Source organism: Neodiprion fabricii, chromosome 7, assembly GCF_021155785.1.
Source record: "Neodiprion fabricii isolate iyNeoFabr1 chromosome 7, iyNeoFabr1.1, whole genome shotgun sequence".
NCBI classification, from domain to species: domain Eukaryota; kingdom Metazoa; phylum Arthropoda; class Insecta; order Hymenoptera; family Diprionidae; genus Neodiprion; species Neodiprion fabricii.
In genome coordinates, this window is record NC_060245.1 from 14,741,608 (window position 1) to 14,766,539 (window position 24,932).

The 24,932-nt window shown below is 36.7% G+C and overlaps 2 protein-coding genes and 2 long non-coding RNA genes across 8 annotated transcripts in view; 1 reads left to right on the top strand and 3 right to left on the bottom strand.

Annotated features, from left to right (window-relative positions):
- Window positions 1–24,932, bottom strand: part of LOC124186318 (ABC transporter F family member 4-like) — a 49,461-nt gene that overhangs the window by 2,898 nt on the left and 21,631 nt on the right. For 2 of the 5 annotated variants that reach the window (XM_046577920.1, XM_046577923.1), the window contains 4 exons: window positions 22,350–22,542; window positions 20,407–20,546; window positions 2,292–2,458; window positions 1,920–2,106 (listed from right to left, as the gene is read on the bottom strand). In XM_046577920.1, coding sequence (XP_046433876.1) covers window positions 1,920–2,106; window positions 2,292–2,458; window positions 20,407–20,546; window positions 22,350–22,542 — 687 coding nt within the window. Of the gene's footprint in view, window positions 1–1,919; window positions 2,107–2,291; window positions 2,459–3,683; window positions 3,740–20,406; window positions 20,547–22,349; window positions 22,543–24,932 lie in introns of all 5 variants that reach the window. The other 3 variants (XM_046577922.1, XM_046577924.1, XM_046577921.1) reach the window with 2 other exon arrangements.
- LOC124186345 lies at window positions 2,003–12,628 on the top strand. Its single transcript, XR_006871635.1, has 2 exons — window positions 2,003–2,135; window positions 12,454–12,628. It is a non-coding gene; the product is annotated as an uncharacterized LOC124186345 (long non-coding RNA).
- LOC124186332 lies at window positions 12,573–13,749 on the bottom strand. The gene is made up of 2 exons (XM_046577961.1): window positions 13,395–13,749; window positions 12,573–13,296 (listed from the first exon to the last, which is right to left on the bottom strand). Exons 1-2 carry the CDS (start codon window positions 13,683–13,685, stop codon window positions 12,766–12,768), a joined length of 822 nt encoding a protein of 273 aa, XP_046433917.1. The 5' UTR covers window positions 13,686–13,749; the 3' UTR covers window positions 12,573–12,765.
- On the bottom strand, window positions 16,814–17,479 carry LOC124186346. The gene is made up of 3 exons (XR_006871636.1): window positions 17,000–17,479; window positions 16,937–16,962; window positions 16,814–16,899 (listed from the first exon to the last, which is right to left on the bottom strand). It is a non-coding gene; the product is annotated as an uncharacterized LOC124186346 (long non-coding RNA).

Consider the following 24,932-nt stretch of genomic DNA (forward strand, 5'->3'; position numbering starts at 1 on the left):
GGGGGTACTCGAATCCGCGGAAAAACTCTTCCCTTCGAGTACTTTGGTGTCCATATCGAGACGTCGGATTGTATTGTTAAAAATATCATTTAGACAAACACATGGGCATTCACATATAGAATTGCTTCGTCACATTATCACTTTCTTTACGCCTAGTTTATTATTTAGTTACTCAACTTTTCGTAAAATGTACATGATGTTATTGGGTGGGGGTCAAAATCCCGAAAGATCAAAACCTCGATTGGTTGAGAACCCGTAATTTTCGATTTTATGAATTTTGAAAGAACGACTGATTAGTGTACCGAAATTGAGATTCTCGATAAATCACCCAGTCGAATAACTGTTTTCCCGAAATTGGATTTAAGCCAACGCTCGATTATCCAAAAAGGTATTTTCAGAGCAATCTGCATTCCGAATGAACAAAACACAGAATGTGAAGATATAGATAAATGAAAGTTCCGAAATTAAAATTTGAGACCGGTGCCACGTCGTCAAACTAACAAATGTAATGTCTCCGTTACAACTTGTCATAGAAATTTTTTCTTCTCTTCAGACTTGTGTATTTTTTTCTCACTAATCCAATGGAATAAAAAAAAATTAGCGTTTCTCATTACTTGACAAATCAACTACTGTTTTATCTCGAAAACGCCACGGAAGTAGCTACAATGACCACATATTCCAAAATAAAGGCGTTACGAATGAATTCCAAGTCATTTTCAAATTTGTCTCTTACAAATTTGGTACAAAATTCTATTAGCTAAGACGCATAACTTTTCTTTGAAACTATTTTTCTTTCAAAACGCATATTTCACAAAATATCGCCAAATTGGAGAAATTTCAGTCTTTGTATCGATTTTTAGGTCCAAACCCAGATCTAACATTGATCGAAAACTTTAGGTTGTCTTCACAGACAGCCAATTACCTTATAGAAAAATTGCCGAATTTATAATTATACGCCATGCCTGAATAGAAGGAATAAACATTCCGACTGGACCAGTAACAGAACGAATAGTTTTCAGTGAAAAGACTGAGAAACGAATTGTCCTCTGGGGTCAAAGTTTGGATTGAAAAGTGTTGGAGATCAACTGGTTGTTTTAGTTGAATTGTTTGAATAGGCATAAACATCTTTATACAAACCGTTAGTTTTCATTACTGCTAGAATACAGATTTCTGTGCATAGATATATAAATAAATTGTCTAACAACGAAAACAGTTGACGCAGGAAGACAGTGATTTCTCACAACGACATAACATATCTACGGTTGATATAGATTGAAAGATAATGGCATACCGGACACTAAGATACAAATTTTAGTATTCAATGTACTATTTATCACCTACAACCTCTCAGCTTAAAAATTAATACAGAAGAGTAGTTAGTATACGATGGTTTCGGAACACTTCAGTGTCAGTGTGTACGTGTGAATTATCGAACGCCATAGTAACTAAAGTGCTAATTTCTGACCGCAATCATTTACCGAGCCATTTGCAACTATAATTGCAATTACTAACCGCAATGATAATCGCAATTGCAGTTACCGATCACAATTGTAATTGAAGTGCTAATTACCGATATGAACATCAATAGCAGTAGTAATTACGGTTGGTATTGATTATCGATCATTTCGCAATAGATGGCGCTGCCGTCGATAACGAGCACTTCGGTTACAATTGCGACTACCATTGCGGTCGGTAACCGAAATTACAATTACACTTGGGTCGGTAATTAGCACTTCAGTACCATCGCAGCCGGTAACTGACACGTACACATCAACACTAAGAAGTGGTCGGAAACCATCATATACTAACTCGGGAGCTATATGGATCTAAAGATTGAAATGAAATAAAAAGTATCAGGAAATAAAATAGCGCTTCGCAGTATCAATTAAGTTGTGTTAGTAATTGTAATACTTTCTTACAGATGATATCTGATCGAGACTGATGAGAGAAAGAGTCATTTTGCCAGAAAGGACTATGGGCGCTTGTACGTCCACGTTGGATTCTTCAGCTTGCGTCTCAGAATCTGTTACTAGAAGCTCACACTGTGATGGTAATGCTCCTTCAAGATAAATCGGCTTCGGGGGTATCTTGTCCTGTTCCGAGTGGCTTAAAACGAGAGTAATAAGACACAAGAGGTGAAAAATTATGGTTAACAATATATACTATATACTTGATTTCGACGTAGAATTAGGTATTTGGAGATATCTGCGACTACATTGATAACGAGTAAAGCATATTCTTAAATCAGCTTCGACTTATACAACATATTGCGTTTTTAATCAAGAGATTACCTCTGAACTGCTGATACCACCGGGGTACTAGGTCGACTCCATTTCTGCCCATCTTTGCAACTAGCGGTCATTTCCATTCCCACAACTTTGACCGTCGGTGAGGAATCATCGATATTTTCTATTTCTTTATCACTATTTATTTCAAGTTGGGAGTATACCAAGGTTTCCTGTAATTATAAGAGAATTTTTTGTTATTTTAAAACACATACAACTGGCAATTAACGTTAAGACACTGTTGAAATTCGAGTTTAATAAAATCCGTGAAGAATTTGTTGCATGAAAGGATCTACAAGATATGAAAACTTGTAATACATTTTAATTTTAACTTCACAACATTAAAAACCACCATAGTAGGTTTTACATACGTGATCAAATGTTTTGAAACATTGTACAAACTGGATTTAAATATTGCTGAGCAAGTGAATGGTGCCAAATCGTTCCCTTTTACTGCAGTGCTGACGTACTGAAGAATGTGAAGGTATTTTCTTCAGAAAAAGGACTGTATTTTTAGTAAATCAATGCTCACACAGGATAGTACGTTAAAATCAGGAAACACTAATCAGAATTAAATGTTAAGCAAAATGTTAAATAGAAATTGAAAGTTTCAATCATCACTCAGAGCCATATAGAGTTATACATTTTTAATTTTTCAAAAATCATTTTTTAACCCGAACTGACAGGTTTTGTTGTAAGTATAAGTACGAGGATCAACTAAGATAAGGCTGTCTGTCATAGACTATGCCACTTTTCTCTCTCTCTCTCGTTATCCCCACTTTTGATCCACTCAATAGATGGTGCAGTACTCTCCAAGTGAAAAATACGTGAACGCATGCACCATTGACGGAACCATGTACAAAATGGTAAATCTTAAGAACCACTCTGCCGAGTTATTGATGGGCGAAAGGCCAGCATAGCACATAGAAAATTACATTGTTCTACAATCACTGACCTATTTATTTCTTCTAAAGGTATTTAAATACACACTAGAACAAAAGAATTTGGTCCAATAACATACATATAGGGACATTGGAATTATTTCTGTTCCTTATAGAACACTAAAAATATATAAAAGCAATTACTTGTACGGTGTGTTGGTTTGATCTACCAATTACAAGGTACAAGCTGACCACAAAAACAAAAAAAAATAATCCGTAACTTTCTTTTTTGATGGTAAAATTCGTGAACAGTTTATATCATACAGCAGTTAAATTATACGTAAATGAATCATCTAGTCTAACAATACTACAACAACATATGTAAACTGCCACGGAATTAGTGCTATCAGAAGGGAGACGTGTATTAGTTTACATGAAAGCCCGATGGACACAGAAAATTCAAAGTAAACACATACTTGTTATAAATGTTAAAACATATTGGACGCAAGGAATATACCTTGGAAATGAAACCGGCCCCTGCCAGACCATTGGATTTTGGAGCCGCATCAACTACTTAAAACATAAAATTGTGTACTAATTGTAAGATCTGTAACGGTTGCATTTTATCTAAAAAAAAAAGAAAAAAAGTCTATGCGAAGAATCGATAAGTGATATTTTTCATGTGTAATGAATAGTACCACTCTCGCTAAAATTAGCAGGAGTGTTCCAAAATTCATATAGAATGAAACATTCATAAGTAATATAAATCTCCGCTCCGAATTAAATCACAATTGTTTTTCGAACCCATAATTTTTACCGTACATATTCTGCTATTACCTAAACAGAGGCTACTTGTCCTGCAGCACCTTTATTGATGTGCCACGGGGTAGCCAAAAATTGGAATTTCCATATTCTATAGATTCGATACACTTCCATAACATGACGTTGAATTTTAGTTTTCAATAAATAGCGAGATATAACGGTTTGAAAAAAAATTGCACAATTTATTTACTAGTTTCGCCATAATAATGGTTGACTCTAAAAATCTGAAAAAAAAGAATGTATTCGATGAAAAAAATTAAAGGTGACGAAGTTTGGAAATAAATCGGATTAACATAGACAGCCATATATATGTATACGTGTGTAAGGTAAATTCATCGCAAGTATCGAATAGGGCAAGACCATTACATAGTCGATTGAAAGTCTCGAATTTAACCGCTTAACAGTAAATATAAATTTGTTTCATAAATGGCCACAATAAATCACATTCCATGTAGACTTTCGAAAATTTGTAGAGTTTAAAATGTTCGAAAAATGTATACAAACATCCCGAAGACATATTGGGATAGAGCGTAGAGGCGCAGTAGCTAGCAAAGGGAGGTCATGCCTCTGGGGTGTCCGATTTCGATGAACTTGAAACCAGTGAAACTAGACTATGTTTCATGAGATATGTATTTTTTACGGACCAGTGAAAAGTGGTTTCTGACTTATTACGAGCTAAAATTTTAACCGCCAAGTAAGGAGTCACGTTTGCCGCAATAGCAATACTTCAAATACTACGTTATAAAGATGCGAATTTCGAAGCGTCGGAATTTAGTCACGTAGCTGCAAGTCATAATAAACGTTTTGGACATAGTATGCATAAAATTGCATTCTACACCCGCAAAACAGTACTTAAAATCGAATTATTTTACGCAGACTATGTCAAAAAATATCGTACGAAACACATGCGTAGGTATGTTTACCATATTCGTAGCGAATTTTTCCCGACGATGTTGTTGAACGAGTTTTTCGAGGTGTCTGCCAAGAAAATAAAAAAATCGATTTTTACCGCGTCACAAGTAAAGTACCAAAATTTTTTATTGAATACATAAATAGCACTTAATTAGTGCCTAATTCCTATATGGGTCGATTCTCCCCGAAGACGTTGTTGGACAAATTTTTCAAGGTGGTCTGCCAGCGGAACGTTAAGTTGGCAGCTCAACGGATAAATCGATCTTTCCCGATTAAAGAATGCAGCCCCCGATTTTAGAATCGAGCATCTAATTAACACCTAAACACCACCTAATTTTGGAATGAATTATAATCAGTTTTTCCGACATGGGTTTCCTGACATGATGGCTACAAAAATAAAGTAGGTACAGAGTACCAAACAAGTGGTCATTCGTCAGTCATTAATTATTCATATTCAGTCACTTCCCCAGACCAGTTCAGTCCAAAGCTCAGTACAATTCGAATTCACATTCAAGATCCAACTCCCTCATTAGCTCATTCAGTCAATCACTTAATATTACCGACAAACTAACAATTGTTTGTAGTACACGTTAAAAACACCTCATAATTTCAATTTGAGCAACATACCGCCAATTCGTAATAACAATGTATTCCGGCAATCACTATATAATTGAAGATATAAATTTGAAATACTGGTAAATTCGAAAAATTAACGACGGAGCCAGGAATCGAACCTGGTATCTAGCGATGCTTTACCGGAGCCTTACTCCACTAGACCACCTAGCCGCCCTGACTCTGATGTCGTTAATTCCTCTCATCACCAGTTAGTTCAAAATTGTTTTCTTGTGCTGTTGTATGTGTGAATATAAAGTGTTCTTCCTCTAGAGCACAACTGTAAGAATGTCTGTAAGTGTGTTTACATTTTGGAATCTTACGCTTCTGATGCGAAGCCCGTAAGACAGTCAATGACCGTCTAATAATTGAAATGCGGATATGCATTATCAATATTAACATTAATCACGAGGCCTTTTCATTGTTGAAGATATAAATTTGAAAAACTAGTAAATTCGAAAAATTAACGACGGAGCCAGGAATCGAACGTGGTATCTAGCGATGCTTTACCGGAGCCTTAGAGCGTAAGATTCCAAAATGTAAACACACTTACGGACATTCTTACAGTTGTGCTCTAGAGGAAGAACACTTTATAATCACTATATAAATTTACGTACCGTGAGTACTGTTAAACGCGGAACGACACGTGCGCCTTATTTAAGCTATCGGAGTTATAGCTCTCATTTCTGGTTGAGCACCATATCCCGCCACGGCCATCCATAATGTCAAATATTATGTGTCGAATTACGTGAACATGAGCCATAACTTCGGATGCTTGAATAAGATGCACGCATCGTTCATGCCTAGGTATACTCATAGTGTGTGTATATGGGCTGCTCCATGAACTTTCGGACAGCTTTTTAGAGTGAAAATTCTGAACTGACTGGAATTCGGTTATGTCTTACTGTACATAGATATATGAAAATCTTCAAATTTATAGATATCTAGCCCATATCGTTTCCGAGAAACATGTTCGTTGGGTGGCTGACCACAAATCTGAGGTCAGATTTGCGCAATCCAAAATATCGGATCCAACATGATGGGAAAAGTAATCTAATAATATTCGATTTTGCTAGTTATACATGTGTTTAACTTCGCAAGTATAAAATCAATTTTTGAAAAACTCTTTCTATTAAAAGATGTCTCTCATGATTGAGCATTCACTTGAGCACAAAATTGTTATTCTATGCAACTTTTTCCCTTTTTTTCTCTCGACATATTCGAAACACTACTATTATTTCAGGTATGTTAAAGAAAGACATCTTATTTCTACAGTCTTTAAAAATAAATGCCTAACTACATTTCTTCAACTCTCACCAACAATAGATTTTTCTTTGAAAGACTAAAAGTGACCCAATCCACTACCAGAGTCCTAACCTGCTAAAGAATAACAATTACTTGTACGAGATTGTACAATTTATTTTACTAAAACAGTAAAATCCACGATTAACGAAAGTTGAGCGCTCGACTCTGTCTCACGCTTTTTTGACTACCTCTGCCTGACTCCTTCTTATTCCCTTTGACTGAAAAGGTATGGCCCGACAGTTGTGATCGAGTCTGGAGCGTCCTTTCTTGACAGTGTAGTGTTCGGTCCCAAGTGTTATCCCCTGCCACCGTTCACCCTAATGGGCCCGCGTTTTCCAGTAATCGATCAAAATAATTTCCTGTGACGAGTTTGACCCCCAAAAATACTGCGTCGTACGACATCAAGTTTTTCGGCTAGTACGCTTGCTGGTTGTAGGGTTCAAGTCCTGGTACAGCAACTTTTTTTCTTTTTTTTTTTTTAATCGAAATGCCTGTAAACGTTACTTTTATTTACTTACTTCAATATAAGCCCAACGTTTTTTTATATTTCGTTTGGAATTGTTGCCCGCCTGATTTTAATCACGTTTGAAAAATTTTGTGTATCCAAATTTTTTTTCTTTCATTCTTCAGCTAGTTTGACGTCATAGCTCATTTATTCTATTGTTTTTATTCACTTTTACCATTGTTAATATAAGAAAAGTAAAAAATTATCGCCGTGTCGATTAAATGAAAATACAAAACATTATATTCACATTATGTGGGAAAGTGATTCATTTATTTTTCGTTACAAGATTAACATTTTGTAAAATGTTTATTTGCATAGAGTAATATTGAAATAGTTAAAAACTACCGCTTTCTCTATGCATGTATAAAAAACGAAATATTATATCTGCAATGGATGGGAGAGGATAGCAGACAAAATTATTTTGTATTATTGGATGTACATATTTTTTGGTGGTAATCATCGCACAGACATGTAAAACACAGATTATTTTCGCACCACGAACAGAATAAAAACGCCACCGTACCACATGTACATTTTTTTAAACAAAGTTAAAGGAAAACACACATCATTAACATTATTAAAAATCGGTTTCTCCACACGTCGATCCATACCAAGCATACAATATCATATCTTTAAATGGTGGTGCGCTTAAAATCCAGTGAACGATTGAATGAATTTTTATTACATCCTCACGTTTCGAAAGTTCACGTTTATCTTTGAATAAATCCGGTGCGAATTGCAGTTTTTTAACAATATTTTTTACATGTCGATAAAAATATACGTCGCATGGTTGACGTAGTGGAATGCATTTTGGCGGAATCACTTTCATTGTGCAACTCGCTTTGCCAACGCTATTAACAAACACTTCATCGTACAATGTGTTATCGACTTGACTCGACGAGTCAACCAGCAACAAAATAAAAAATTTATCGCCATAGCTTTGTTCGATCGTTGTCTTAAAATTTCAAACCCTCAATTTCTCAAAAAAAAATTTAAAACTCGTTGAAACAACTCTTATTTCAAATGGCTACTCTTTAAAATTCATCAATGATATAAAAAAGTATAGAGTTGAAAAAATCTATAATTCTATTGATTGGAATATAGAATCTAACAATCAAGCTAATGATAATGACAAATTTAAGAACACCATCTCTATACCCTATATTGAAAATCTATCTAGCCAAATTAAAAAAGTTTTGTAAATTGAGGACATCGAAATTACGTTTAGAGTTAATAATACTACCAAAGATCTTTTTTCTCACTTAAAATCTGTAACTCCTAATTTAGATAAAATCAATTGTGTTTATAAAATACCATGTCTAGACTGTAGCAAAAGTTATATTGGACAGACGTCACAACATTTAAAAAATAGAATTTCTGGCCATCGTTCAAATATTAAATGCCATGAAACTGATAGATGCGCTCTAGCAGAACACACCTTGAGTCTTGGACATCATTTTGATTTTAATAACTTCATAACTTTAGCTACAGAACCTAATTGGTATAAACGTAATATTAAGGAAATGATTCATATTTTTAAGAACAAAAGTAACACTGTTAACAGGCGCACAGATATTCAACATCTCGGATGAATAAGAATTCTCGACCTCGTATATAATCTATTATAGAATCTTGGTGATCGGTGAATTAAGTAAACGTATTTTTAGTTAACGTTTCTACCCGGATATGGGCCCTCCTCAGAACGAATTATTTATTTAACTGTCAAGAACAACAAAAAATTTTTTTATAAATAATAATACTAGAAGTAATCAGACATTAAATATTGTAGATGTAATACTCTTAGGGCTATTATATGTATATTATTGGTTAGTAAGAACGTTTTGATTAATTGAAAAAAGAATGGCTTTAAGTGTTATTTACCTTTTTTTATAAGTAAGTGGACTAAGATGTAGTCGAATTCACAATTTACAATTAGTGGAGACAATGTTCTTTGAGTGACGGTAGTCAATGTCAATCTTCTAGTTATTTTACATGTAGGAGTTAATAGTTGGAAGTCATTAATTAAAAAGATTAAAGAACTATGTTTCTTCACAGTCAGTATGTCATTGTGTTAAAAGGTTTTTAAAGAAGGTCTTTTTAAAATTAATTTGCAAGTGTCCGGGAAGTGGAGGTAGGCTCTTTATGACTATGTTCCACATGTCTAACCAAAAATTATTGTTGGTTGAACCGATTGGGTCAACAGGTGAATAACGACTGATGGGAGAAACAAATATGATCCAGAGTGAAGGTCAACCTAATATAAACAATTATACAGAAAAACAATAAATATTTTGTGAAAAAAATTATGTAGAAAGAACTGTGTTATGGGGACAAAAAATTTTTTTGTATCTAGTTAAGGTTAAACAATATTTGTTGTGTGGGCGGAGATTAGAGGTTTGTAAATATTACTTAAATGTTCAACATCTTGTCTAAGATTAACGGAATTGGTGTGACCTACAATGTTGCACATTTCAAGTAATAGTCTTTTATAATAATTGTGTTCTTCACAAAGGATGTTTGTATTGTCGTAATTAAAAGTATGTTGTTTATCGATACTATGTTTTGTTAGAGCCGTGTAACGTTCTTCAATCTCATGTACATTGCGTTGGTGTTCCCTGATTCTGGTGTTAAGGTGGCGGCCAGTTTGACCTATATAAACTTGGTTGCAATCATCGCAAGGTATTTTATACACAACATTGGATCGTTTGCCAATGGGGATCTTATCTTTTCCCGTATCAAAAACTAGTTGTAAATCTTTTGAATTTTTTCCAACAAACTTGACATTATGTTTGGCGAATAGGCGGTTCAGAGACTCAAAGAGACCAGATACATATGGGATGGGGATATGTGTAATAGCAGGTCTATTGTTATCGTCTGCGGGAGCAGAGTCAATATTATTGTCAGGTAAGTTGTTGATGTAGGTGCGCCTCTTATTTATGTGTGTGTGTAATAGGCCATGAGGATAATCATTCCATCTTAGTATATTGTATATGAGCGACAGGTTTTTTTCCTGGAACTCTGTACTAGAAAGTTTGATGGCTCGGTCAACTAGGTTAATGATGGTGCCTATTTTGTAGGACATTGGATGGTGAGAATTAAAATTCAGATATGTTTGTGACCAGGTTTTTTTGTGGAACCAATCTGTTTCGATATTATTGTTGTTGTGTATCGGCAATACATCTAAGAAATTGATGGCGTTATTTTCTTCTGTTTCGATAGTAAATTGTAATCGTGGATGATATCGGTCAAAAATATTAAGAGTGTGATCTATTTTTTCTTTAGGAACAGCAGTAAGAATATCATCAACATATCGAAAATAGAACGGTAAATCAAAATCAAGATTGTTAATGCAAGACGTTTCCAAGTCTTCCATGCCAAGGTCTGACAAGATTGGGGAGAGAGGAGATCCCATGGGCAACCCGAATTGTTGTGCATACGTATCGTTGTTAAATTTGAATATTGCGGAATCAAAACATATTTTTAAAGCTTTATCTAGTTCAATAAGGGGAATTGGGATCATATTTTCAAGAGAAGCCCAACGGTAGTTTATTGCGCGCAATGCGAGATCTGTCGGAACGTTGGTAAAGAGTGATATTACATCTAGCGATATTAAAGTATAGTTGTATGGGATAATCGATGTTTTTATCATGTCAACTAAGGAAAAACTATCTTTAACTCTAGAGGTGGGAGGTGTGATATTAGTGGTGAGCCATGAATCAATTGTCTTGGCTAAGGCATAGGTCGGGCTATTGACAAATGAGACGATAATTCTTAATGGGACTTCCTCTTTGTGAATTTTAGATAGCCCATATGCGCGTGGAGGGACACTGTTGTAAGTAGAAATGCTTCTATGTAGGTTTTTGTTTATTAGTTTGGAGGTAAACCAATTGAACGTGAGTTTATTCACCCTAGTTTGTAGGGAGTTACACAGATCATATTTAGCAATTCTGTAAGTGTTGGTGTCAGAAAGCTGCTGCCTCATTTTGTTGTTATAAGAGTCTCTATGCATAGCAACCGACGTATTGCCTTTGTCAGCTTTTAAAAACATAATGTTAGGGTTGTTTTTTTTTAAAGTCATGGTGTCACGAATTTTTTTCTTGACAGTTAAATAAATAATTCGTTCTGAGGAGGGCCCATATCCGGGTCGAAACGTTAACTAAAAATACTGTTACTTAATTGACCGATCACCAAGATTCTATAATAGATTCAACATCTCAGTCATCTATACTCTAACATACTCTAGTTTTCAAATTTGGCGCCATTATTACGTTGTATCAGCTTCAAATCCATTTTGTTCTAGCATAGATCAATATCGCACCTCATTACCATAGATTTTTGATCGATATTCGCTAATTTTCACTTCCGTCCAGAATGCCGAACTAACAACACCTTAGCAGGCACAGGTCGTCAAATTTTGTGAGTAATCCGTCTATATTTTGTTTGATCTCTTCTTATTTCAATTCTTTCGCATTCATTACCCTTTTTAATTGTCAAATTTCACTTATGAGACCTATATTTATACTATTTTTGCTAACCGCAAATTGCACACTTAACTCAAAAAATGTCATTTCACCATGTGACAATATATAGTGTATAAGTAAGCTAAAAAACAGTAACTATTCTTACTAACATAGTCTCTGTTCTAATTAGAATGTCTTCTGAAACATTTTGTAATTATTATAGCCTGATGATGGTCGGCGAAGCCCGGCCGAAACGTCGCAAACGCGAACATGTTCGTTTGCTCAACAATTAAAAAATTTATATACCTGACCGGATTTCGACTAAACCTTCTTCATTCTTCAATATACTTGAAATTTGAAACGCGTTTTTCTCAAAACCATGTTTTTCAAACTTTCCTCCATCATATCTCAAAAACGGCTTGACCAATTTACTTCAAATTTATAGGGTCTACTCAGTATATCTGGACGCATCGAGTGGACTATTATCATCCCGAAATTTTGAAAATTTCAATTTTTTTTTATATCAAAAAGTTGACAAAAAATACATGAAATTCGGACTTTTTTGTTCCGAAGTCTGTCAAAAATCCAATTTTCAAAATTTTTTTTTATCGTAGTCCACTCGATGTATTTAAGTATGCAGATTAAAACCCCACCTGGTTTTTTTGTTTCAGATAAGCCAATCAGCTGATATAATGGAGGAAGTGGGCGTTCATTTTTTCGAGGCGGGTGTCTTCAGACCACTATAACTTTAATTCTACTGAATATTTTTAGCTAAAAATTTAACTGTATACTCTTGAAATATGTATAAATAAATGATAAAAAGTTCAAAGTTCTATCTCTTCATTGGTCTTTACAAAAAAATCCCAAAATATGCTCAAAAATCAGGGCGTCAAAACGAGGACCCTCTTAAATTCCAATGAGCGATTATACATTGACTTATATGTACATCCCGTTTGATCGGTATGTACAATAAATTTTGGGATTCAATTTCCTATTACCGAAGTCACTTGTGTCTGAAGTCGCCCTGCTGCTTTTACGGTTTCTTCAAAGGTTGCCACCTCATTTTTACTGAGAAATTTCGTGATTTTCCTCTGGCGAATTCCATGTTTCCTTTTAAAATACTTCACCCACTTCGTACTCGCAACGAAAGAAAAATTTTCCGATAATAACGGAAAAGCGATAGCCGTCGCCCATAGCTGGAGTGTCCGCGTTGTCACTTGCTCATAGATCGATCGAGATTCCTCAAACTTTTTGATTGTCTTGGAGTCAATCTGTAATAATTTATCCAACCTGGTTCCTCCTTTTTCGATGTCGTCAGCCCATTCTTTCAAATCATCTTTTGTCTCTAGCCGTGAAAAACCACTTGCTTGAAGGACTTGTAATGAATAATTAGGATGGATCTTGGCGTAAGTAACGGCTTCTTTTTTGTAGTCTAACGGAACATAATCCTGTAAAGTCGCTTGGTAATCCGCAAGATTAAAGAAGGGATCTATTTCATCCTTGTCGAAAGTACACTGTAATAAACGGAGTTTTGATGTGGATATAAATATCGCCTACTGTCAGAAAAAAACTTTTACAAAAATTACATGAATTTTATTATGATTATACGTACTGCTTTATATGCTTTATCTTTATTAGGCTCATGATACGATATGAGATCTTCATCGTGAACGATAACGTACTCTTGTAAAATTCGAATCGTTTCGTTCGCGATACACTCGCCGATCGCTATGGCGTCAGCGTTTGCTGACGCAGGAGGATTCTCGGAAATGAGAGATCTGCTTTCATAAATTGAGAATGCATGACGTAAGGCATTTGTAAAAATACCTCTTTTTTCGTCATTGAATTGCTCCTCTCCCTTCTCAACACTTCCACTGGTTAATGGATCTTTGTTGTCACACATTTTCGTTGAAATAAAAACTCTTGAAACTCAAATAGGCTCGGTGAACGAAAGACGAAAACGAACTGATTTGTGAACGGTGACGGCAACTCGTCCAACGGGTTGTCTCCCCACCACTCAAAAATAACTCACCCTTTGAAATATCTCTATCTCTTTCTGTTCGAGAGAAAAGAGATAAGGAGAACTCCCGCTTCGACGAAACAGAGGATCGACCCGACCCGAAATCCGATATATCTGCTCTATGGGGCCGCTTACGTTTCGTGGAAACGACCCACGATATTTCAACGACAATTTTCGAATATTTATGCCGATTATAATAACACGGATGGAAATTTCAAGGAAAGGTGTTATAGGAAAATGAAATTGAATTTACATTACTATTAAATGAGATTGAAATGACATTACATTCAAGTAAAAGTATTAATACAGAAAAAAATATCAAATTATAAAAGAAAATTAATTTATACAAAGACCATATATTTTTATAATAGAAAAAACAAGCAATGACTTCAACCTAGATGATGAATAGAAGAAAAAAATTTGGATACACAAAATTTTTCGAACGTGATTAAAATCAGGCTGGCAAAAATTCCAAACGAAATATAAGAAAAAGTTGAGTTTATATTAAAGTAAGTAAATAAAAATAATGTTTACAGGTATTTAAATTGAAAAAAAAAAATTGCTGTAACAGGACTTGAACCTACAACCAGCAGCGTACTAGCCGAATAGTCTAGTCATATTGTGAAGTGAATAAACATGAAATTATGTAGTTTGGGGATTGTTAGGGATCGATAGGGGGGTGCATTCTGAGTATAAATTTCAATTTACGGGGTTCTCCGAAGGTCAGCTGGGAAAAACGCTAAAAACGCGTTTAATTCGATATTTCGAGAACGGTTAATGTTAGGCAAAAAATTGTAAAGACCTTTTCTCTTCTAAATTAAATTTGCTAACTTTTTTATACGAACCTTTTTTTTAACATCAATATTTTTTAAATTATGTTTGAGTAACCTTACAATTACATGTTTTCTTTTGTTACGACTAAACTAATAATTTTCTGTATGAATAAATTTACGCTATCGGATTCACTTTCGCCTACAATGATTGAATGAGCACCTAAGAGTATAATCCGGCAAGGGAACAGAATCTGTCTGTCGTTACAGAATTGTGACGTCACCGAACGACTGCTGAACGCTCCATGATACGACCAATCACCTCACATATAAGCGCCACCGCGGAGCGGCGGCCAGTTCTAGTCTGACCACAGCCGAGCTTGTTCAGCGTTGAGATTTACCCATACCTTGGTTGAATCACAGGTTGATACTGAATATGCTCTGTTACTTTACCTCACCGAGTTCATGCATTGGTTTGTTTGTTTGCACACCCAGTTCAAGCACCCAGTTCGTGCATTTATCTAAGGCACCTCATTCGTGCAGCCTTCCTGAGATCCTTTCAAGCACCTAGTTAGTGCACTCATCCAAGGCACCTAGTTCGTGCAACCTTTCTGAGATCCTTTCAAGCACCTAGTTCGTGCACTCATTCAAGGCGTCTAGTTCGTGCAACCTTCCTGAGATCCTTTCAAGCACATAGTTTGTGCAACCTTCCTGAGATCCTTTCAAGCACCTAGTTCGTGCAACCTTCCTGAGATCCTTTCAAGCACCTAGTTCGTGCAACCTTCCTGAGATCCTTTCAAGCACCTAGTTTTTGCAACCTTCCTGAGATCCTTTCAAGCACCTAGTTTGTGCAACCTTCCTGAGATCCTTTCAAGCACCTAGTTAGTGCACTCATCCAAGGCACCTAGTTCGTGCAACCTTCCTGAGATCCTTTCAAGCACCTAGTTAGTGCACTCATCCAAGGCGCCTCGTTCGTGCAACCTTCCTGAGATCCTTTCAAGCACCTAGTTCGTGCATTTATCTAAGGCACCTCATTCGTGCAGCCTTCCTGAGATCCTTTCAAGCACCTAGTTAGTGCACTCATCCAAGGCACCTAGTTCGTGTAACCTTCCTGAGATCCTTTCAAGCACCTAGTTAGTGCACTCATTCAAGGCGCCTAGTTCGTGCAACCTTCCTGAGATCCTTTCAAGCACCTAGTTCGTGCACTCATCCAAGGCGCCTCGTTCGTGCAACCTTCCTGAGATCCTTTCAAGCACCTAGTTCGTGCATTTATCTAAGGCACCTCATTCGTGCAGCCTTCCTGAGATCCTTTCAAGCACCTAGTTAGTGCACTCATCCAAGGCACCTAGTTCGTGCAACCTTCCTGAGATCCTTTCAAGCACCTAGTTCGTGCATTTATCTAAGGCACCTCATTCGTGCAGCCTTCCTGAGATCCTTTCAAGCACCTAGTTAGTGCACTCATCCAAGGCACCTAGTTCATGTAACCTTCCTGAGATCCTTTCAAGCACCTAGTTAGTGCACTCATTCAAGGCGCCTAGTTCGTGCAACCTTCCTGAGATCCTTTCAAGCACCTAGTTCGTGCATTTATCTAAGGCACCTCATTCGTGCAGCCTTCCTGAGATCCTTTCAAGCACCTAGTTAGTGCACTCATCCAAGGCGCCTAGTTCGTGCAACCTTCCTGAGATCCTTTCAAGCACCTAGTTCGTGCACTCATCCAAGGCGCCTCGTTCGTGCAACCTTCCTGAGATCCTTTCAAGCACCTAGTTCGTGCATTTATCTAAGGCACCTCATTCGTGCAGCCTTCCTGAGATCCTTTCAAGCACCTAGTTAGTGCACTCATCCAAGGCACCTAGTTCGTGCAACCTTCCTGAGATCCTTTCAAGCACCTAGTTCGTGCATTTATCTAAGGCACCTCATTCGTGCAGCCTTCCTGAGATCCTTTCAAGCACCTAGTTAGTGCACTCATCCAAGGCACCTAGTTCGTGCAACCTTCCTGAGATCCTTTCAAGCACCTAGTTCGTGCATTTATCTAAGGCACCTCATTCGTGCAGCCTTCCTGAGATCCTTTCAAGCACCTAGTTAGTGCACTCATCCAAGGCACCTAGTTCATGTAACCTTCCTGAGATCCTTTCAAGCACCTAGTTAGTGCACTCATTCAAGGCGCCTAGTTCGTGCAACCTTCCTGAGATCCTTTCAAGCACCTAGTTCGTGCATTTATCTAAGGCACCTCATTCGTGCAGCCTTCCTGAGATCCTTTCAAGCACCTAGTTAGTGCACTCATCCAAGGCGCCTAGTTCGTGCAACCTTCCTGAGATCCTTTCAAGCACCTAGTTCGTGCAAACTTCCTGAGATCCTTTCAAGCACCTAGTTCGTGCACTCATTCGAGGCACCTAGTTCGTGCAACCTTCTTGAGATCCTTTCACGCACCTCGTTCGTGCAATCTTGTCCGCAGCGCCTAGTTCGCGCTCTTTTCTCTAGTCGACTCGTTCGATTACATTCATAAAACGCATTATGTGTACTGTTTCCTTACAGCCTGGATATTGTCTACTCACATTGGAAAATAACCAACTTGTGTCTACATCCCTAGACGAACCTCCTCAACCAACAACGAACTAATACTATTTCTTTACTTCATAGATTCTTCCAATACCGACCTACTCACGCTGCGTGATAATACCACTCTTACTCTTCCAATTGCATTAATTGTCTTATCTTATGTCAGTTGTTATACTTCTCTTTACAACATATCCTTTACTCTCATAGACACATTTTGGTCCGTTAACCGAGCCCAGCTGACCTTCGGAGAACCCCGCAAATTGAAATTTATGTTCAGAATGCACCCCCCTATCGATCCCTAACAATCCCTAAACTACATAATTTAATGTTTATTTAACCCATTTTGAGCGACAATTTGACTGGACTAGAACACCTTAACCGCTAGGCTATCACGCTCGTTCTTATGATGTGTTATTTTTGAGCCTCAAACTCGTCACAAGAAATTATTTTGATCGATTACGCGAAAACGTGGGTCCACTACGGTGAACGATGGCAGGGGGTGACACGTGGGACCGAACCCTACACTGTCAAAAAAGGACGCCGCTTCAGACTCGATCACAACTGTCGGGCCATCCTCTTTCAGTCCTGATTCGTGCTGCCTCACTCATTAATCACACTGACTTGCTCATTGCGTTAGCGATTTCAACGCAATACAAAAAATTCGTCCTGCCATGTTCCACTCGATTTTTAACTTTTCAACTTTATTTACAGTGGCGTGCAAAAGTTTCGGGCCAATCTATTTCTCGTTAACAATTGTTGTATGGATGAGGATGAAAAAAAAACTGAGTATTGTTATTTAAACTGAATCAGTTATACTGTCGAACCGAACAACTTACAATTGTTTTCAACAAAATAATATTAAATTATAACAAAAAATATGAAATTTATGTGATCAAAAGTTTCGGGCCAAACAAACTTATGAAAAGTAAACTATAAAAATAAAATCCAAAATTATTTCCAACACGTCATAAAGTCAAATTATACTAATATTTTGTTGACATGCCCTTTAAAGCTATCACAGAGGCACATCGCCGAGGCATCGTTTTTATTAACGTCTTAATCTTTGTGATCAATTTTTCGCGATTCCTCTTGAACTTTTTCCCACAAATCGTTTTTATTTGAACAATTGATAGCTCCTACTTTTACTTTTAGCTGTCCCCTTAAATGTTCAATAGGATTTAAATCAGGAGATTGACTTGGCCACTCGAGAACACGAATTTTTTTTTGCCTTGAAAAAATCTTGAACAAGTCCAGATCGATGTTTGGGGTCATTGTCTTGTTGGAAAATCCATCCTCGCGGCATATTTTAACGCGCGTAGGGAAGCATATGATTTTCTAAGATGTTTTTATACACGACTTTATCCATAGTGTCTTCTATTTTTACTAAAGGGCCGACGCCTTTATATGAGAAAACTCCCCACTTCATGATATTACCTCCTCCATGTTTTACAGTCGGTATTTGTCACCTAGAATCATATCTGGCATTTTTTGGTCGTCGAACATACCTCTTTCCGTCATTTCCAAAAAGATTAATTTTTATTTCGTCTGAAAAAAACACTTTCTTCCAATCTTCGACTGTCCAATTATCCTGTTCCTTAGCAAATTCTAATCTCGCCTTTTTATTCTTTGCACTAATCAACGGTTTCTTAACTCCGACGCATCCAAAAAGTCCAACTTCGTTCAATCTACGTGAAACAGTACTGCGGCTAACATCCGGCAAGTTTTCGTCACGTAATTCACGTGTTATAATTGCAGCATACTCCGTTGGATCCACGACTGCCTTTTTTTTTAATAACTTTATCAACGCAACGATTCGTTTTTATGGGTTTTTCAGGTACTTGTTTGTGTACCAAAGTGTTTGTTTTTTTTTCCACTTTTCAATAATATTATTAACAGTCGTTTTTCCAATCGATAATATTGAAGCTATATCACGAGAAACTTTGTTTTCTTGGTGTAATTTTATAACAGTTTCACGAATATGTAAATGCGTGCGCTTTGGCATCTTGACTTCACAGTACTGACATACAAGTGTAAACAAATTCGAGCTCCTACTATTATAGAAATTTGAAGTCAGAAACGTAATCATACACAAGCTAATCATAGTTTCAATTGCTTGGCCCGAAACTTTTGATGCATGGAATTTTATATATTCCATTACATACTTATATTCTTTCATTGTAAAAATTAACTAGTTATGTATTTCGAATACATACTTAATTAAGTTTATACGGAATACATGATTTTTTTTCATCTCTATTTATATAAAAACTATTGGTGAAAATTAGTTTGACCCGAAACTTTTGCACGCCACTTAACCTGCACGATTTCATATGACTTGACCCTCACAGAAAAAACGCTCAACTTGGGTGTCACTTTGTACCCCTAATTCATAGGTAATGCTAAATTCCAATAAGAAAAAAATTGAGGGTACGAATTCACCCCCAAATTGATAGGTTTTTCCGTGAGGGGAAGCTGTTTGTAGAAGATTGCATACTGATTCAAGAATGAACATTACAATTTTTTTTTTTTGTTTAGTGGCAGCCATTCAAATTTCTTGAAAGTGATGCGACCTACAATCACATCGAATTCTCTAATACATTTCCCCCTTCAAAATGAACAAGTGAGTGAACAGCTTTCATCCAAAACCTTTTCGTGTGGCACGAACGCTTAGTTTTCGAGATATCCTAAATGACTTGTTAAAAATGACACCGTTTACGTTTGCAGTGAATTAGAAAACTGTTGGGAAATTTGAAACGACCATGTTTGACAAAAATTGAACTTGCTAAAAATACTTCGAGTGTGATTTAATTTTACAAAGTAGTTACACGTGATGGGTTTCTCATAAATGTTGGTTAGACTTTTTGTGATTGAAAAAGCTCAAGAAAGGCTAACGGGCTTGATGTTAAGACTACAATAAGAGGCTTGTCCATGGTGAAATATGGATATATTAGGGGCTGTGGAACGTATTGATTTACTGTAAATTCTATTGTTAAATATTCGCATCTGGCATGATCCTCGTAAATTTTGGATGATATACAGGAGAAAGAAATTGAAACTTCCCTCTAGTCTACACTAAAAGACATGTAAGTAGAGATCAAAACTTTGCCGACGGTTTTGATGCGTGAACCAGTGGACAAAGAATGTCTCTGCTGTGGGATAAAACTTGGAAAACGAACACACAAGCTCAAATCACATTCAGATCACAGCAGCGTGCATGTTTCTAAAATCTACATGAAACTGAAAATGTGAACTGTTTTCAATAAAACTCATTAGTCAACCTTTGCCTCGGGCTGTGGGCTCGGACTATGCGTTACAGAACGCGATAAATTGCCCATCTGAGCGACAATTCGTTCCATCGCTGCCTCTGTTTCGACCAGCCGTTGCCTGAGCTGATCTATCTCTATGTCTCCTGCTGCTTCTAGTGTCCCAGCATGCGAAACAGTAGTAAATTCATTCTTACAGACATTTTTATACTCGGTTTGAAAAAACTCACGTGATAATACACACACGTATGTATTCCACGAATCCGCAATAAATTATGTTCACAAACCATAATCGATGTTCTTAACAACGCGTGATCGAATAGTTTATGATTGAATTACATGAAACCTTTTTAGTCATTTGGATTTTGCGTAAGTTCACCTATTCTATGAGAATGAATTTTGTTCTCGGTTCCCAAACAACAATTATTGTACATGGGATACGATTAGATTATCGTAGGACGACAAAATAAAGTTTTTCGAAAACATTAAACAGATTATGAGACTGAGCAATTCTTGAACTGATAATCTCAACCAAAGCTCAAAATTTAGATGAAAAATATTCTGTTAAAATGGTATCATATATTTTGTATTTTGATATGACAGGAAACACTGCAAGCTCGTAGGTATATCAGTTGCTGAACACTTTACCCTGGAGTAAAAAAGAATAGCCTACGTCGGCTTCAGCTGAACTATAGTGCATTAATCACATTCATGTTTAGCAACCAATAAGACTCTGTTTAGAGAAAAAAATTCAGATCGCAGCGAGCAACATTCGGAAGTTTCGACCAAAATGTAAACAATATATTACATAACTTGATGTAAGATGAAGGAATGTATGAGTTTTGGTTGGTAACGTGAGTGTAACGAAAGATTGCAAAAATCACTAGTTAATAATTTGCAATGTCATCTGAACAGGAACATCATAATTAATTCCACTTCATTCACATATGACTTCACAATAACACTATTATTCTTCTTATTATTATTATTATTACTATCCGAATATACTATTGTTAATATCAATAACATTTTACCCGCCTTTTTTATGCATCGAGCGAAGATATTATTGAAGTTCAAACATTATCCAAAACTATTAGTCCAAGAGCTGATGACAAATTTAGAGAAGGTGTTTTGCCCACGTTAAAATAATAAAAATACAACACTATTACTATGGGTGCATCTGGAATGGTGGGTCTAGTAGAGGTCTTGCGGTTATTTCGCCATCGTGCAACCCATTAGATTTAAAAAAAAATAAACCCAAAAAATATCTTTTGGGCAAGTAGAAATTTTTTTATTTATTGTTCTAGTAGCTGTATAATGTATATAACTAACTATGAACTGACTATAACTGACTAACCATTCCAGATGCACCCATAGTAATAGTGTTGTATTTTTATTATTTTAACGTGGGCAAAACACCTTCTCTAAATTTGTAATCAGCTCTTGGACTATATCACTGTCCTTTCCTCATATTGCCGCATTTATTTTGAGCTTTGATCAAATTTGCTAGCGTATTTAATTCCCGGGCTTAATTTTCTTAAAGTCTACTTAAAGTGTGTTTTTTCATCATTTCTAACTGAATTGACAAAATATCTTCAGGTTATGGCGACATTCAAAGCAAATGCAAAGTCTGCCTCCAGAATGATATAATAAGCGTCTGAATACAGATTTTTTAATTCCTTTTCAAAGATAAATTACAGTCGAGTTTCATATTTTTCAGAGAAAAACCAGTTTTTAGATTTGTTTTCCTGAGCACAGTAAGAAACATGATCGTAACGAGAAGAATGAAACCGAAAATATTGTTCGCTATATTATAATTAAAACCTCACAGCGTTGTTTTTGCGCTGAGAGAAAATAGTTTGTGAAAATACTTTCGAGAAAAATTGTACATGTTCCAATTGAAATGGCAGAATTTTTATAGTCTAACGTGAAAAATCTGTAAAAGAACCGATACTTACGAGCCTTCAATTCTTCTAATGTTGGAGCAGGTCTAGGCAGTGAAGGAGATCTCTCTTTTTTTTGTCTATACAAGGTTCCTGTGACAGCACTTGTTAAAGTTTCTGGACTAAATACCATTTTTCTGAATTCCGTCTCAGCTGTACCCACCGGGTAATCGTTCGGTACGTCGCTGTCAGCGTTTTTTCGTAGCACCTGTAAGAATTTAGTATCTTATACTACTACAACTTAAGCTGTTCTGTTTCGAACGAAAATAAGTAAAATAAGAGCTTTTAGCGTTGTACTTATATCGATATAGAAGATGCTAGAGATTTCGGCAAAGCAGATGGTGGAACATCACCAGACCCCAGGCACTCCTGGTTTTACCATGTTCCCATTAGTGACCCCGCCACTACGCGGCACTAATAGTCACCTGCTCTACCCTCTATGCCCCCTGCCCCACACAGCTCTACTCTCTGCGTTGTTTCTAACCTTTATATGACTAATAGGGACGCGCGCATCGTGACAGGTGTGCACCAGTGCCACATAGAGATGAGGGATATTAACGGAACGTCCTGCTATACGAGAATCTAGTTGAGTGCCAGGGGCCTGTGGGACAAGATCGCCCACAAAAACAAAAAAAAAAATTGGCCAACTGCCATTTCCACGTTCAGACGAGTAATACAAAACAGTTTACAACGTAACTTAGTTGACAGCGGTAAGTTCACTCCATGAATTATTTGAAGTCCTAAAACAAATTTGCATTGCTTAGGCTCATTGGGTGGCCAGCCTGGGGGAGAAGACGACAAAGCTCACGTAACCAGAACGTAATTTCTATACGCCCAGCCCAAATCCCTGAACCTAGAACTATGGAATTTGGAGAGTTCTACCGAGAAAGAATTTTTCTAAATTCGACTCCGAAGGGGATGAAAAGAGGTGAAACGTGTTATTACTGGTTGACGATATCTCTTAAAGCTGACACGATATCGACTTGGATTTGCTTTTAACGGTTTTAGTGCAAACTGATGTTTCTCATTGACAATGAGAATTTATGAAGCGCGAAACGCCAACCGGGATGACACGCGAAGCGCGCAGGGCCAAAGCCCTTAGTGTATTATATATTAGTAAATATCGACAAATTATTAGCACTCTACAAATATGGCATTCCTAGACAGGCCCTAAACAGTAATGATTTTAACGGCCTTTCAATGTGGTGCTTTCAGAGACTATGGATCGCAATCTCATGCCGATACTTCGGGAATATCGTCAATGTGGCAGGAAGTTGAAGAGAACAGCGATCGGCGGCGAAATAACAAGTATAACGTGGTATGAATGGGTTCACGAAGGAGCTTCCCACTGGTCAGAGTGTTTTTGAGCTACGTCTCCCTGTGATCCTCGCCTCATTTGCAGTCACCAATGTAAGATTCGTTGCGCCAAGACGCCAAATTGGACAAAAAGTGGTGCAGTCTGAGCACCCCGATCGCTAAGTAGCTAACATCGATAAACGGTAATCAAAACGATATGGCGCATAAATTTTGTGAAAAACTGCATACTTAAATTTAATCCAAGATCGCATGAGCTGGTCCAAAAACTCTCCTCGGCTGAAGAGGATATTATTTTCTTATTGGGACCCTTTCGTAAATGTAGAACTGATCCATTAAATAAAAAATAAAAAACAAAAACAATTCTAAATATGCTGTTGTAAAGAATTGTTTGCACATAGGTATAAATAATTGGATTAAAATATAATCAAAGCTTTATAGTTCTTTTTAGAGAAGGAGGAGTTAACCGAGGATAACTAAGCACCTAAACCACCTTAACCTAAAATCATGACTGAAATACCAGACCACGCGCATCGTATAAGCTTCATTAGTAAAAGACTATAAAATAACAAATAGGGGTTCAAATGATGTCAATTGCAAGTAAAATGGGCAGACCAACTACAGTGGAACCTCAATTATCTGAACCTCTGTTATTGGAATACTCCATCGGGGCTTTTCAAATATTACACAAGTACTTTTTGTAGAAAATGACCCCCCTCCCGCCCATCTCCCTCCCCCAACGCACTAAGCTACGAACTGAAATTTACGAAATTTTTATTTCATATGCACCGTTCCAAAAAAATACGAAATAATGTATGAATTGATTTAATTCTTTCGATTTTTTTGGACTCGATTAATCGATGCATCGATTATTTTCAGCTTACAAAAGCTTTAGCTTGTCAGTCGCCATTGCTTAAACATACTCTTGTTATATGTATAAAGAATCGTGTGCAACAAGGAGGCGTCTTCTTTAGATCGCATAAGCATTACGCGCCTTCAGCTCGTATGCGTGCTCACCTACGACTCATATTGAAAACGTACGCTTGGCTGGAGAATACCGAGTTTTCCTTCTTCTTACACAATATACCATTGCTTCTTCTGCGTTTACGTACTTGTAACTACGAATTACTTTTTGTCTAGTATACCCTGTATATCTTCGTAAACCGTTTTTGTTTTGTATATTCTTGCTTTTATTATTTTCTTTGAATTTTTTATGCTTATGCTGTGTATTCTATATTGCCTAAGGCAGTATCTATAATTTCATTTTCATTTTTATTTTCATTT